This window comes from Oryzias latipes, chromosome 13 (assembly GCF_053564925.1).
Source record: "Oryzias latipes strain Hd-rR chromosome 13, Olatipes_Hd-rR_3.1".
Classification (NCBI taxonomy): Eukaryota; Metazoa; Chordata; class Actinopteri; order Beloniformes; family Adrianichthyidae; genus Oryzias; species Oryzias latipes.
This window is the reverse complement of record NC_136249.1, coordinates 10,264,631-10,280,638: the sequence shown is the minus strand read 5'-3', so window position 1 is coordinate 10,280,638 and position 16,008 is coordinate 10,264,631. Positions and strand designations below refer to the sequence as shown.

Below are 16,008 nucleotides of genomic sequence, written 5' to 3'. Positions count from 1 at the left end.
CTGAACCTTTTTTCTTCAATGATTTGGGATCTTCACTGGTGTCCATGGATTACATGAAATCTTTCCACCTTTATCCACCTTTGTCATTGTAGGGAGAACACGTCAATGTAAGGGTGGGGTCAAAGGATAGCACAAGGGTTATGTACACACTATTTACCATCACCTCTACAAAAATGTGAACACTTTGTGGGTAAGTGACAATTTTAGTCGATTTGTTTTGAATGAAACTCAATTATTTTTCAAAAAGGGTGAACAAAAACAAACAATTAATAACCATAGAGCTAAACCTTTCTCACTGAGCTCTTCAGTTTGTTTCATTCAGAAAAAAAAGTTTGTTTATTATGTAAATGAAGAAGTTAGACTTGTGATCAATACGTATTTTGTGTAGGTACTCACTTTATACTGCAATTTAGATTATCTGTTCTCAATTTGAACCAAAATTTGAAATTTGTTTGAAGTCTGTATTATAAGGTAATTAGGTAATAATCTTGAACAACAGCTGTTTAATCTTCTATATCAATAACCATCAGCTAATTTGTAATCCCAAAAACAACTAACTTAACTATCAGGTAGGTATTGGTGTATGACATAACCAACCAACTGGTGCTTAATGTGCAATACTTGGTTCAGGAAAGTCCAATATCCATTTATTCAATTCTATCAGTGACACTGGATGTACATACTTGAGGCATTTCAGATGTTATATTTTTCATATTTTATATTTATTTTTATTTTTAATCCTGACTTTCATTTATTATTTTAAACACCACCATTAGTTATATTATACATTAACTTAAAAGGAATTTCTGAATCTGATCCTAATAATAGAAATTATGACAGTTTTTCTGCAAGTTTTAACAACTGACAGAGGGAAATTTTGCATCCCTTTTACACAGAGATTCCTTCACTGTCCTCAAACATTTTAACAATATTATGAATGTGAATAGAGTTGTGAATAGAGTTGTTGGCAAAGTACTTAACCCCACACTGTTGCGTTTAGCATTTGGTGAGCGTGACAAATAAGTAATTTGTAGGCTAATCGAGAAGTGCTACAGACCTTATGCAACAGTTCTTATTTCATTTGTTAAAAAAACTTGGAATTCTCATTTTTTCTACATCTTTTCTTTTTTGGCTTGAATACTATCTATTTGCACACAATAAACTCTCGTATTAAACACATTAATATACATATGGACACACTATATATGTTTAATGACTTACTAATAGCAGTAATTAAATTAATAGAAGTATATTATAGATTTATATTATGGTAAAAAAATACAAGTCAGGCAAAAGATAGAACTTTTTTGGTTCATTGTTTGTACTTAGACGATTCACAGCTTTTTATACATTTGCATTTTTAATGCTACCCTAACTTTGTTTGATTCATTTTTGTAAATGTACTGAGTTCCTGGGAGGTCTGGTAGAGGACATTAGTGGGAATATTCAGACTCTTTTAACATTGTATAAGTGCAGAAAACACTTCATCACATCTGCATTATTTAGTTCCAGCCATCTCCCAAACACAATACATTTTTCATTGTAACATCTAAAAAACTGTGACTGGTTGAAAAGTGAAAATAAAGGCAAAAATGATGAAGAAATACACAGAAAAACAGTTCTATACTGCAATATGTGTAACAACATCATATAGGATGAACAAAATACATAAAAGGTTATGTGAAGAGAACTTGGATCAAAGAACAACTCTATTCTTCTCAGAAACACATCAAACACCCAAATATTTATGGGATTTTCTCTGTTTTATATGAATAAGAAACTTGGACTTAAACAAAAAATTTACTCAAACTGAACTTCATTCCGAATATTTGCATTTCAGAGTTACTTAGTGTAAAATCCATTCATCCATTGCATGTTTAATTTATGTCTTTTCTGTGAGATTAAAGAGAATTTTTTATATTTAAGTAAACCAAAATGTCTTTTTTAATGGTTTCATTTTACTAAAAGCAGCAATAGTTTTGGAAGTGGCCAAAACTTGATTGAATTTATAACTGTTGAACACAGAAAAACGGTAAAGTATTTATCCAGGTGATATTTTCAAGACAAGTACAGTTACTCTACTGTCAAACATTTACATTCTTACCTGATTACTTGACCATTTACGTATTTCTGTCAAGGATACATTTAGGTCCAACTTGTCACTTGTATATTTTCCATGATTGATTACAACTCAGACGGCAGGAAAACTACCTTTACTTTCACACACAGATTTCTTTCTTTTTCACAGCTTAAACGATACCTTTTGCTAATCATTATTAAACAAAGATGGCAATTTAGTGAAGTTTCAACAGACGGCCATGTACAGGTTTTTTAGATTTGCAGTAAAAGTTTTCCTCGCTCAGCAGCGGAGCAGCGGCCACAGAAAGACAAGCTGCTTGATCATTTGCCGCATGCACTCGCTCAAGAATTTCTGTTGGAAAAACTGTTAGGTAACAACCATAACTCACATTTTAACAGATATTAGAATGTGTTTCGTTCTCTCACTCCGCTCTGACGTAGGTTAACTGATGTTTAGCTTGGATTGTGCTTTTAGAATGTTTTATTTTAAATGACCAGCTGTTTTGAAGCTGAATGATTGGCCTTATCTCTGTCACACTATTTACAAACCTCTGGCCTGAATTTGTTTGATTTCATTTTCTACTCATTTTTACAATAAGTTTTACAATGAACCATTGCTTTTCTGAAATGCTCGTAAGAAATAGACGAGATCCAAGGATCTGCACAAACCTGATCTCATTGGGGGTCTCCTCCTCCTCGTACTTCTTCTTTTCTTTCTTCCGGAAAACGAGCCAGATGATTATTATGACAATAAGGACAGCGAGGGATATCCCCACCACTGCACCTGCTACCATCCCTACATCCTTCACATCTGCAATAAAAAGGAACAAATGAAAAATATATTCAAGAAGTGTATAGGGAGAAATAATAGGCGTTTTTTTCTTTACTGGGCTTTGGCTCTGGTGAGTTGAGAGTGCCATAATTCTTTGTGACTTTGACAGACAGATTAAACTGCAGTTTTAATAGAGGAGAACGTCTTTTTATCCCTCATTACTATGCACTGTCAGAGGCGGGTAATAAAAAATTAGACTTACTTAGTTACATACAACTTTTTGTAGAAGTTGTAACCCTAGGAGTAACTTTACTAGCTCAAACTGTAATTTCTACTTTTATGTACTACAGATAAGGATAAAACAGTTTGCTTACCCAGAAAAACCATATTCACCTACCCACTTTTTACTAAAACCCTTGATGCCTGACTTTATTTTAAGCTATGAAAAAAATTACAGGTTTTTGCTTTCCAGTAGATGCTAAATTAAGGTAATTTTGGAGCCAAAGTGATTTGATTCATATTTGCATCAATTGGTGTCAAGGGGTTGAAAATATTTTTGCCACTTATTTTAGCCAGGCGGTGCACAAAAAGCAAAAACATTTCATCAACATAACTTAACTTCATCTGTGCCACCAACAAAAGCAGCAGTCATGTGGAGCAACAGTTAATCCTAAAACTTTATTTAAACTGGAAACAAGGAAGGACTTGATTTGATGTATTAAATAAAGGAAAGGAAAAGTTTAAACATTTTGATTATCTGTCTTCAACTTAATTAAGATTATGAGCAATTTGAATTTCTAAATCCAATACAGTGCATCCCCATTTTATTCTACATTTAAGTAAAAAAAAGACAAGAGAATATTTCAGTTTTCTTTTATATTTCTAGTTCTTATTTCAACATCTGATAATGTTAGAATTCACAAATCAAGTTGTTCAATTTACCCAGTTTTAGACATCAAATTAAATATATTCAAACTGTAACTCAGTACATTTTTATTAACCAGTTAATTTTATTCAGGCTTTATTTATGAAAAAGCGCTTTTCATACAACACAGCTCAAAGGGCTTTATACTTAAAAACAAACAGACACGTTTTTTTTTGTTGAAGTGAATTTCTTTTACAGTAAAGCTACTTTTTTGGTACAATTTTGTGACACTGCTTCTGCTAAACGCTTCTGGTAATCACAAAAACAAGCTATAGTCATTCATTAATAGCTTTACTGTACATTGCAGAGATGAACTACCATCCTTACTAATAATGCCAAGACATCAATATTCAGCTTCAAATTTGGGCTGAAGAACTGTTTCTGCTGATCAGCTAGATCTGTCATTTCATCGCATTGACCTTGTTCTGAGGCTGTTCGTAAATGTACTAGTGTTAAAGTGAAACGCTGCTTTTGGATCAGGGGTGTTTGCCAATGACCAATACTTCAGTTTTACTGCTTCCCAGAATGAAAGAGCGAGGGATAAAAGGAGGTAGATGGTAAGGCAATGAGGGGAATAAATGTATTTCCAGCTTCAGCTCAAAACATTCCCATCAATCACCGTGGTAGTGTGGTGTGAGGTCAAATCCCCACTTTTCATGCAGAAACTCACGCTGCATTGTGACCTCGATGGTGCAGTTTTCCTCCCCAACGTCATTGCTGGCTGTGCACCTGTAGACGCCAGTGCTGTCCATGGTGAGATTCCTCAGGGTAACTATCTCTGGATTTTTGAGATCTGAGGGATAACAAACAGCATTTTCACCAAAAGCAGAAAGATAGTGAGTGTTATCATATAACTATTGAGGTGTTTTTTTGGTGTTAATGTGAACTGAAAGGGGTGCATTTCTGCGAAGAACTGAGTCGAGGAGGTTAACACCCATGAACGGTTTGTGCCGCCTCAGAGGAGAAACAAAGGGATGGAACAACCCTGCTTTCAGCCTTTCTGCTCCAAACTGTCTCTGTTTCTATTTAGAGTCAAAGAAGCTTGATTGTGATCCCTGTGAGTGAAGTGTGCCTCAGGGCTACAATGGGAACTTCTCTTTCCCCTGCTTTCTTCTACGACTATCAAAATACTTCATTTCAAAGTTAGATTTAAGTCCAATTGGTAAATGGGTCGAATTCATACAATCCGAGTTGAAATTTTGAGTTCATCTGAATGATTAAAGCATATACAGTAGATTATTAAAGCTAATATCCTGTAAGCTTTCTAACTTAAAAAAATATTTTTGTTTAAGGGCTAATTTATTAAATTTGAAAACATTTAAAGCAGCCTAAATATACTAAAAGCCTCCAAATTCAATGGATTACATGGTGCAAAAACGTCCTCTATCTGCCTCTTGAGCACAATGCTGTAACTTTTACTCATCAGCGAAGCAGCCAAGTCGGTAGAAAACGCAGTTCAAGCGTCAGTGATCAAAAAAATGTATGGACTCGAAGATGGGAGGAGTTGAAGAAAAGTGGCTTGCTCGGCAAAATTCTTTTTCTAAATCTGCACTTAAGTTTAAAAATGAGTCTTCATAGCCTTTCACTGCTGTGGGTTTCAATGGTGAATCAGTGTTTTCTTAACAGTCGGTGATTTTTCTTACCTATCAGTGCCAGGTTTGGCAACTTGCCCAGACTTTTGCCTTTGTCCAGCACTCGCTCCCACTTGTAGCTAATGGGGTCTGAACCGTCACTGGATTCACAGCCCAGCTTGACATCACTTCCTTCCAGGAGTTTGCCATCCATCCAGCATCTCGGCTTGGAGGGCTTCACTGTAAAAATTGTGGGAATCAGAGATAGTCCCAAATAGTTTTTCCCCCCCGTCAGATAAAAAAAAATATATATTTCGCTGTTTTTGTTTACAGAAAAAGTTGAACTCAAAGCAAAAATCTGACCATCAAATGACTGAAAAATACCTATAAAATAACTAATAAAATAACTAATAATTTAAAGTTATTAAAATAGTGTTATTTTAATAACTTTAAATAACACTGACTTTATGCAAAATGTCAGGAGATTAGCATCTTTGTGTTGAATGTAGGTTTGCGAATAAATTTAAAAAAAAATCAACACCAAAACAAGCTGCATATGTGATTTTGTTGGAAATCAGGTATGCATGAAAGCAGGAACTGAATGATCTGTGATCTACACATTGCAGGAAATGTCTGCATGCTCTCAGAGGAGACTCTTTAAAACTGTTAGCAGCTACAGCAAGTCCAGCTTGATAGGTCATGACATGCTGTATGTGTGGAAATGTATTTGTATATATGAACTGGTAAGAGAATTTCATTAGGATAAAAGTCATCACTGTGATGGTGGGCCTTGCATCAGACTGGTGACCTGGTTAAGAAAGCAGGTTAAGAAAATGGATGGAAGGATTGATTGTGTTGTGTGTCTTTTCTTCTCACATGATTCGATACGCATCTCCACACATGGTCCACAAGGAAGGTTGTGATTGGACGTATTTTAGCTTACATCACATGTACAAAAAACAGGCAAAGACAGCAGAAAACACAACAGGAAGAGAAATTGACAAAGTTTGCCTGAAACTAATTATTAACTTCCTGATTAATTTCATATCTTTTTGTTTCTATCTTTGGTTTTCATTCGATACTTCTGTTACTCTTGGTGCTTGATCAGTTTTTCGATATGAAGCTCTATCTTCCACATCCCTAGTTTTTTGGTTTGTTTATAAGTTTTTTTTCAACATCCAAGGCCTTTTGTTCAGATGTTTTTTTTATCGGTACCATAAAAAAAAGAATTGAAGTTGATTATCAGGGAAACCAATTAAAAGAAAAAGTTTGCTGTACATCTGTCAAAAATGCTGAAGTACAGCTTGTGATATTTTGACCTTTCTTAAGCAAAATTTACTGTTCCGATTTCAGTGTCTTAAGTTCAAATCTGGCAAAATGTGCATCTGCCTCAAGATTGGAGGTTATGGGTTCTAACTCACAGTTGCTGGACCCAATGGATCTTCTGCTTGACACTCAGCACTAAAGGTCAATACCACAGATAAGTAACAAAAGTGCTCAACACTCCCTCAGTCCACAGCAAATATCTGGTGTGTGATTTCAATATTTTAAAGTCATTATAACAGCTTACACAACAAATGGATAATTGTTGTGCAAAATCTTGAAGGATAAGATGTTTTCTACAGGTCCATGGTTCTGGTTCTACTCAGACGTCGATGTGAACACGCTGAGATCTGTACAGCTGCTTTGCTTACTGACAGCTACCGATTTGTAGCGTGTGGTTCCAGAGACGCTTAAGATATTATAGCAGCAAGAATCTGCAGAAAACTGAAATATTCCGTAACCGAAAGAGAGAACACCCAGTGATAAACACCAGAATTTGCATATAAGGACATAGGGAAAAACCACTGGAGGCACACATGCACTGGCACACATCTAAATGAATCATCTTGCATTCACTGTCACACGGCAAGCCAGCTACCAGCTCTGCTGCCAAGCTTTTATCTTAGCGTGAGGAATGGTTAAAGAAAATGCAAATGTTTGTTCCTCTCAAAATCAAAAGTGTCACCGCTAAGCTGAAGGCAGTTTGTTAAAAACTGAGCCTCTAACTCATTTAAACGTCTTTCTGGAAGTGAGAGGATTAACTGAGTGTTCCATTAGAAAACCAATAACTGCTGGTTGAACTAATCTCCCACAATGTTTTAATAAATCGCCTACTTTTCTGACATTGAGAACGATCTGGCTCCTCTCATTGGACTTCGTGTCTGGCTTTTGTGATGCCGCTGCTCCTTGGCTCGTCCTTCAAAACTCTTAAGCTATTTTTGATTTGCAGGCAGAGACACATACTGCTTTGGACAAACTGTAAAGCTGAGCCATTTATAGCCATCTGCTATATTGGGATAAATTAAGGGGGGGGGGGGGGGGGAAGTAAAATACACAGCGACTTTGTTGTGGCTCACACGGACAGAACAAAACAGGCTCTCTAGTGCATATAATAATCTCAGGGGCTTATTTTTAGATCAACTTATCCGGGTTGATTTTTTCAGTGTTATTCTAAATTGATAAATATTATTACTATGGGTGTGCATTGGCAAGAGTCTAGCGATACGGATCGCGATACAGATGTCACGATAAAAATATATATTTCGATGTATTCCAAGACTGCATCAGAGACAACATATCACAACTTTATAAAGACTTTCAAAAGACTTTCTATGAATATTAATGCAAGGTTCACATAAATAAAATTGGAAAATACATTTGATTTAATGATCAGAACTTGAAATAACTGCATCTCCTATACAAGTTGGTTTTACCAAAGCACATTTATAGTGCTTTTCTTTTGGTAAATTGTTAAGAAATAGTTTTTTAGCACTCAACATTGTCTGATTTACACAACATCATATTTTTCAGTATATAAAAAACAAGAATAAATGTGCCTTAACTGATAAGGCTTTATAAGTATGGTTAAGAAAATAAAGTGTTTGTTTCTATCTAACACTGTTGAATGTAGTCGAACCGGTACTTTTAAAATGGTGAACAGTGCTTGAAGAGGTGCTTCAAAACATGTAACTGTGATGCAGCAGCGTCGCAGGGTGAATGTGAGCGCTTGAATGTGCCTAAGATGCTTTATTTCTTTGACAATCTGCACTCCAACACCACATCTCTGTTTTCACACACACGGAAGTAAACACGTACTTTACTGTTCATCGCAACAACGATGGTCTTTTTTTAAAGCACTGTACGCGTGACTCTGATCCATCAGGTTGCTGAATTTTAATCGTCTTCGAATTTCTACGAAGTTCAGCAAAACTTTTGTTTTATCTGTACAACCTCACTCCTTCCTATATGAGCCCGCCTCAAAGCACCAAAATCCACGCTTTTATATGTTACCGGTACTTCCAAACACAGTGGTACTGGTAGCAACTTGGCACAGACTTTCAGTATCTATTTCTAGTTAAAAATTACCGGTAAGTTGTAAAATATGTGTCTCGTTGAGTTCTGTAGCAACAACAACCCCCAGACTAATCAGTGAACATCTACCACAAGGTGGTTCTCATTAGATTTTGTTGCTTTGACGCTGTGTAGGGCGATACAAGTATTGCCCATTGAAATATCGCAATATTTCACTACATTGATTTTTTTCCGCACACTCCTAAAGATTACAAACTGCTGCAGCTTTATTCTGTCTTGGACTTCATCAATCAGCTGCGTGCCCTTCCAAACCCTCTTGCATGTTTCTGGTCTCACCTCATCAACAACCCAATCCAAACAGTGCAAGAAAAATCAAATCACATTGTCTGAATCAAACTGAATCATTAGATCAGTCAGCATGACGGAGGAAATGTGCCAGGCTAATGGGCTCCTGATTATGCCTGTATGTGTCAGAGAGACAGCTTTTTTTCATTCTAATAGGTTTCTTTATGACCTGGACCTGTGTGCTCATGCATTATGCGTATGTCTGGAGCTTCTAAGCATTTGCGTTCCCTTTTTACATGCCTCTGCAAATACTGACCAAGCACAATGAGGTTGACCTGGCTCCAGTGGTACTTCCCACCGGTCTTGACTTTACAGTAGTACTCCCCAGAGTCGGTCAACAGCAGGTCACTGATCAGCAGGGAGGCGTCTCCACCCAGATACTCCCCAGCAAAAGACAGACGGTTGGCCTCACTGCCTGTGGCCTCTGTGTACACTTCCCCCCCGAAGAAGGTAATAATCTGGAAATAGAAAAAAAAACATAATTTAGTGTAACATTTGGAAAAAAAACACTCAGAGTGTACCCAGCCTTTGTCCAATAGTAACTGGGTGGGCTCCAGCAACCCTGTGACCCTGACCAGGGCAAAGCAGATTTAGAAAATAGTTGGATAGCATTTGGAAACCTGTTTATCTTACCAAAACAGCTGCAAAAATGAACTTCTTGTAGCCCTTTTAGTGAGGAATTCATAGCAGATGATCATTTTTTTTCGTTCTACTGCTGCTTCTTGTATTTAAACTGCTTCCAATTTCAATATTCATCTTATTAATGCAACCAATTCCCTGAATACAATTTTCAGGAGACCGAGGAGCACATTTGCTTGAGTTAATTTCTGTGTCTCAGCAGATATGCTGGACTGGTTGACTGCCAGGAACATTTAAAATTACATAACTTTAAAGATGGTTTATGCATAGCCAAGAGCTTTCTACACAGTCTGTCACTGGCTGCTTATCTTGAGGTAAAAAAACAAACAAAAATATCCTGGACCTTAGAGTGTGAGTAACAATGTTAACAAATACTTTATCATGAACACTGAAATAATATTTTTCAAATGAATGCAGCTATCCTGACAGGGTTCATTTAGCAGATTACACGTCAGCATTGTCTCCTTGTGGTTATTTGCACTGGCAGAGCTGTCAAACTGGTTGGAGAAAAGGAAAGAAAAATCTATTTTGGTGCTGATAAAAGATTCAAATACCCCCGGTGGCACCAATGTGGTGTTCACACAAAATAACAGGCCACACAGAAAAAGGAATGCCAGCATTTTTCAAACATTGGCTTTTTAAATAGATTCTTTTGCTTGGCCTGTTTTGAGTCTTGCATAGAAACTAGTTTTGTGTTTGTTAATTTAATATTTTACGAAGCCGGTAGGAAAAAACAGATAATTAGTTTGACAGGAATAAGTAATTTGTCTGGAGACAGTAGTGCTGCATTTGAAACTCTGTCAACCTTAGTTGAGATGAGCACACCTGTTTGTCATATGCCCAGGTAAGAACAAACTGCTGCTCTTGGACTTTGGGGGGAAGCTAAAGAACCTGGGGGCAAATACCTGCAGGCCCACAAAGAAGATGCAATCTCATACACAAACGCTTCACCCAAGACTCCAACTGTGAACCGTCATGCTCTTGGCAAAACCGCTAACCACCTTAAAGGCCATTATGCAAATCATTAGACGAATTAATTTGCTATATTTCCAAATGTCAACTTCTTTTATCTCATAATGAAATGCGGTTGCTTCTGTAAGACTGCCAAAAGTCTGTATCCTGGCTCATTTAGCATAAACTGACAGAAGTCTCTGCATATGGGGTCTGTTCCATCACAACATTCAACCATGAAAAGCTCACTACATTAAAGAATTGACAGAAAATTCAATTTTTGGGGAATTAAGATGTTTTTTAAGCCCTTTGTTCTTACAATATCATTTATTTTATGAGATAAAGATAGAATCTGTTATAATCCAGCAGGTGACTTGGTAAGTTTTTGCTCACAACACAGTTAGTTTATGATAGAAAATTATAGACATGAGCGTAAAATCCCCTTGTTTAGCCACTGTCTCAAATATGGTATAATGGTATCATAAAGAAGTCATTATCAACAAATGTTTGCATTCTTTAAATACAGAAAGTAGTAATTTTAAAAAATAAACAACAATAGACGAGTTTTTTGCTACCATAAAGTTTTTGAAAGTTTGCAAACCTTTTCCCGCCAAAAGTGTTTTTGAGATTTCACGGAAGCAGCCATTTTGAAATTAACAGGGAAAGCCCTTCTACTGCCCCTAGTGGAATGATAAATGGGACCAAGTTTTAGACAATGGGGTTTTTTGAAAAAAGTTTAAACCCTTTTAACTAAATTGGGGTCTTATAAATGCTATATCAAATTCATTTTATAATGGTCTTTTCCCCTCAAATGTAAAAAGACCAGATATTAAAAGAGTACTAAATAAAAGATTAGTCAAAAATTCAATATTTTAGAATGTATAATATTTTTATTACCATCTTTTGAAATTTTTATCTCTCGGGAAAGGGACTGGGGTAAAAAGATTGACCTGAATTTGAGTTTCTACGTGCCTTCCATTTGAAATAATTCTGCTTTTCTTAACAAGGGTTTTAGATGTAAATCTTCATTAAACCGCTTTTCATTAGCTGCATTTATTCTGTATTTGCATGGTTATGTCTTATCCTGTGGTGGCGGTGTGTGAGGCCCTCTCGTCTTTCTCGTTTGCTCCCTCCAATCCACAAACACAAACAAACAAAGCTGTCACAGTGGCCTATTACTCAGGGCAAGTGAAGGCCTGCAGAGGGGGGTTGCTAAATGCTGGTGCCACAGCACATCAGAGTCTAAGAAACAAGGGCACCTGCTGCGATCACAGGTGATGACTGGCCACTTACACGTATACCGAGACTATCACACCACCACGCTAGCTTCTCAGTGTTCGTCCACACTGTGGTATGGATAGATGTGGGTTTGAATTCATGTGCTATGCTGCAGGCAGACAGAAATGACAACGACCGGCAGCCGGAATAAAACAGGCATATTTGAAACGTTTTTGCTGGTGGGCACTTTTCTTCTCTTTAGTTGTAAAAATCCATTACTCACAGATATGTAGGTGCAGACTGCGCCTTATGAGCGTGTGTATTCATGCCTCTGGGTATGTCTGGGTGCATATACACGCTTATGAGCTCAATGTGGAGATGCTGGATGCGGATAAAGGTAAAGAATTTAGGAAAAATTTGGGGAAAATGACCAAAGGCTGTCGGCTTACTTTCCAATTAAAATCAGGTGCTCTGTTTATTCAGTAAATGATTGGAACAAACATTTTAGCGAACCTCTGGAAAAAAGGAAAGGAAATTGACTTTTTCTCTGTTGTACCACCTAAGTAGTTAGCCTGCTATGACTGGAGCTTCATGACTGAATTATATATTTTTGAAAGAGTGAAAACATGATTTATGCAGATGTCACAGTCATGTCAATAAGGAGAAAACAGTCAAAACACTGATAAGCTGTCATCATAAAAATCAACAGTTACTGCTCTCTTACTGATAAAACAACAGTCTCATCCGTCTGGGATGAAAGCAAAAAAAGAAATGCTTATCTGAATAAAAACAACAATAATAAACTAGTTTTTTTTTTAGGTTAAACCGAGGAAACAAAGCTTCTTGACATGATAAATCGCAAAGCATGATCATTTTTGAAGGAAATGAATCACATCGAAGGGGATGAGAAAAAAACAGAGATTATTTTTACTCAAAAAAATAATTTAAATGATCACATTTTGGTTTTCATTTATGTAATTTCCTGTATTGTATAAAAGCTTTCCCTGTAGTCATTTTATATGATTAGTCATGTAAAAACAGTTTTTCATGACGAAACAAATGATTTTTAAACAGCATTTGACAAAATGAATCAATTAAATTTAATCAAATAGAATCGTAAATCAAATGGAATTGTAATCTTGTGAACAGAAATAAATTAACATATGATGTGCATTCAAGAACGCAAGAACGCTTGAACCTTCAATTTTAGCACGGGTTGGCACCTTTGTGAATTAAAGGGGTCGCCACCCAAAGTCCCTGCCAAATTCAAGTCCCTGATTGGTCAGAGTTTGACCTGGTTTAACTCGCAATGAGCGGTCATTGGCCAAGTGTTTCGTACATAGAGCTTGAAAACAGTTGTAGAAACCTGTGTAGCTATACGTGATGACGGGAATTTTGAATCCTGTTTACATAAACTTTCAATAGGAAGTGGCCCTTGAATGCACGCTGCTAAAGGTTTTGTGAACATAGCATCAGGTGATGTGAGTTTTCACAACAGTGCAGCTGGTATTCAACCTCTATAGAAAGTTCTGTATACTAAAATGGAATTGACCCAACGTGTTTCGGCACATCCATCCTCCATAGCCCACTTTTTCCTGTGTGGGATCACAGCCAGTCTATCACAGTGGTCACTCACTGACAAACAACCATGAACACATTCACTCTTCAGGTGACATGCGCAGTCACCAATTAACCTACAAAGCATGTTTTTGGACTGTGGGAGGAAACCGGAGTGTCCAGAGGAAACCAAACATGCATGAGGAAAACATTTAAACTGCACACAGAAAGGTCTTAACTGGGTTTCAAAATGTATTGTGGTAACACCTACAACATCCTGCACCCTTATTACGGCACACATAACCTAAATAGAAGGACAACATAAATTAATGTCGACTTTAGACTTCATTTTTAGATACACTTGGTATGAAGACTCATGTTGTTCATGCTTTTTTGTTGACCTTCTGCTGTTTTTTTCTTATTTCAAAAACCTCTTGTTAAATGTTCAGACTGCCCAAATAAACCTTGGGTTCATAACCCATCAACTGATGGTGTCTCCATCATATGTTTCCCTAATATTTTTCAGAAAGCTGTATGTTGACGTGTTGCTTTGTTCTTCTGAGCATGGCCTCCCAGCGGAACAGAAGGATGATTTATTCATTCGGCTACAGGCACACTGTCTTTGCTAATCAAACTTTTAGATGTTTGATTTTAATTAATGGTGCTTTCAATGTTATCTTCCTTTTAAATATTCATCACAATGTGGCAGAGTGTCTGTAACATGTCCCTTAAAAATTATCAAAGCATAATCTACATCTTTTTCTTTATTTTAATTTCCATTCCTCCTTTCTCCTTTATTTTCTCCAGTCCACTTCTCTCTTTCAGGTTTGCTCTTCTCGTCTTAGAAACACAATACATGAATGATTTCCAAAGAGAAAAATAAACACATTTTCACTGCTTAGAAATATTTGGATCGTGTTTCATGGTCCGTTATAAGAAAATTCCCCATTTGGTGACTAAAGCTTTTATTCAAACCCATTTGCATCAGAATGCAATGAAAGACCATGGTTATAGACACACACAGTCAGCCTATTCATAAAAGTTTAAGGAAGATGCCAAACGGTCAATATAACAAAATCCCTTTTTTAAGAATTTGAAAAATGCATAATAGTTTAAATAATTCCTACTTCTCCAAGGAAACCTAGTTATATCAGAATGGAGTTTTTTTTTTCAATTCTGATTGAAAATAAATATTAAAAATATATGAAGAGTGCTGACTCATGTTTTAACAAATATTTTGAATTAACTTTGCAAAAATGACAATGCAGACTGTTATAAACACTGAAGGTGGCCTCACTAAACATTAGTGGGTCATTTTCATGTGCCTGATGTTTTTGGTGTGGCATCCCTCTCCCACTAGCTTACAACCCCTCACAACCCCAACCTAACATTTCTAATGCAAGAAAAATAGTGAGCTTAGCTATCCAGCCATACAGTTTAGAGCCAGATTCCAGCTCAGAAGAGGAAAACAAAGACGCTTATGGATGTAGTCATCTACAAGTAGATGCATCATGGAGTGGAGCGAGGAGCTTTTGGCCCACCTAGCATATTTTATAGGTCACAAATACGCTCTTTTTTTCAAATGGCACTTTTTGTTTGCTCCTGAGTTACAAAGATTTGAATACTTTTGAATTTGAAGACTCAGAAACACAATTTTAAGCTTAATTTATTCATCTTCTTCCGTTTAGTTCCTTTCGGGGTCACGGGGCTGCCGGAGCCTATCCTGGCCACTTGTGGACAAAGGCAGGAGGCACCCTGGACAGGTCGCCAGTCTGTCGCAGGGTAGAGTGTTCACAATCACACACCCACCCACACACTCTCATATTCAAACCTATAGGGACAATTTAGATCAACCAATTGACCTATGAAGCATGTTTTTGGATGGTGGGAGGAACCCGGAGTCCCCGGAGAAAACCCACACATGCACCAGGAGAACATGCAAACTCCACACAGAAAGGTCCCTCATTGATGTTCTGGTTCAGCCGGGGACTTGAACCGGGGGTCTTCTTGCTGTGAGGCAAGAGCGCTAACCACTGCTTAAGCTTAAGCTTCATTTTCTTGATATGTTAAAAACACAATTTTAATCAGAGTGGGTCTTTAACTTTTTAATAAAACAGTTTTAACTTGTTGTCACCTATAATTAGTTTTGTATTTCTTCCTATATGTCACTTAGAGTCAATGTCATTTTGCTGATGTAAAAATTAGTTACATTTATTTCACTTAAACCAACAGGCTTTTTAGTTTTTCCTTATTTTTCACTTCCATACTTCCTTTAATTTTCTGTGACTTTCTCGATTATGGTTTAGTCCCTCTAAGTTGAACAGAGAATGAACTAAATCCAACAATTAAAGTGAGAAGCTGTAGATCAAAATGAGAAGAAGATAAAAAATCTTACCACTTTCTGTTTGGAATTTGGTTTCTGCAACAACCACTCAATGTCAAGCGAACTGGACGATGGGAACTGGTGGTGGCAAGGTAACGTGGCATTGTCCCCAACAACCTTCTTCATCTCTGTCTGAGCATCCGCTGACAGCAGACTGGATAGAACTAGAGGAGAAAAAAACCGAGATAAGGAGTCAAAGAATGAGTGACAAATC

At 36.8% G+C, this 16,008-nt stretch overlaps 1 protein-coding gene across 1 annotated transcript in view; it reads right to left on the bottom strand.

Moving 5' to 3' along the window:
• The window catches only part of clmpb (CXADR like membrane protein b), an 81,663-nt gene that overhangs the window by 6,273 nt on the left and 59,382 nt on the right, over window positions 1-16,008 (bottom strand). The window contains exons 2-6 of the mRNA XM_011482902.4: window positions 15,807-15,958; window positions 9,303-9,504; window positions 5,420-5,587; window positions 4,447-4,569; window positions 2,749-2,890 (exon numbers count right to left, since the gene is read on the bottom strand). Coding sequence (XP_011481204.1) covers window positions 2,749-2,890; window positions 4,447-4,569; window positions 5,420-5,587; window positions 9,303-9,504; window positions 15,807-15,958 — 787 coding nt within the window. The remainder of the gene's footprint in view (window positions 1-2,748; window positions 2,891-4,446; window positions 4,570-5,419; window positions 5,588-9,302; window positions 9,505-15,806; window positions 15,959-16,008) is intronic.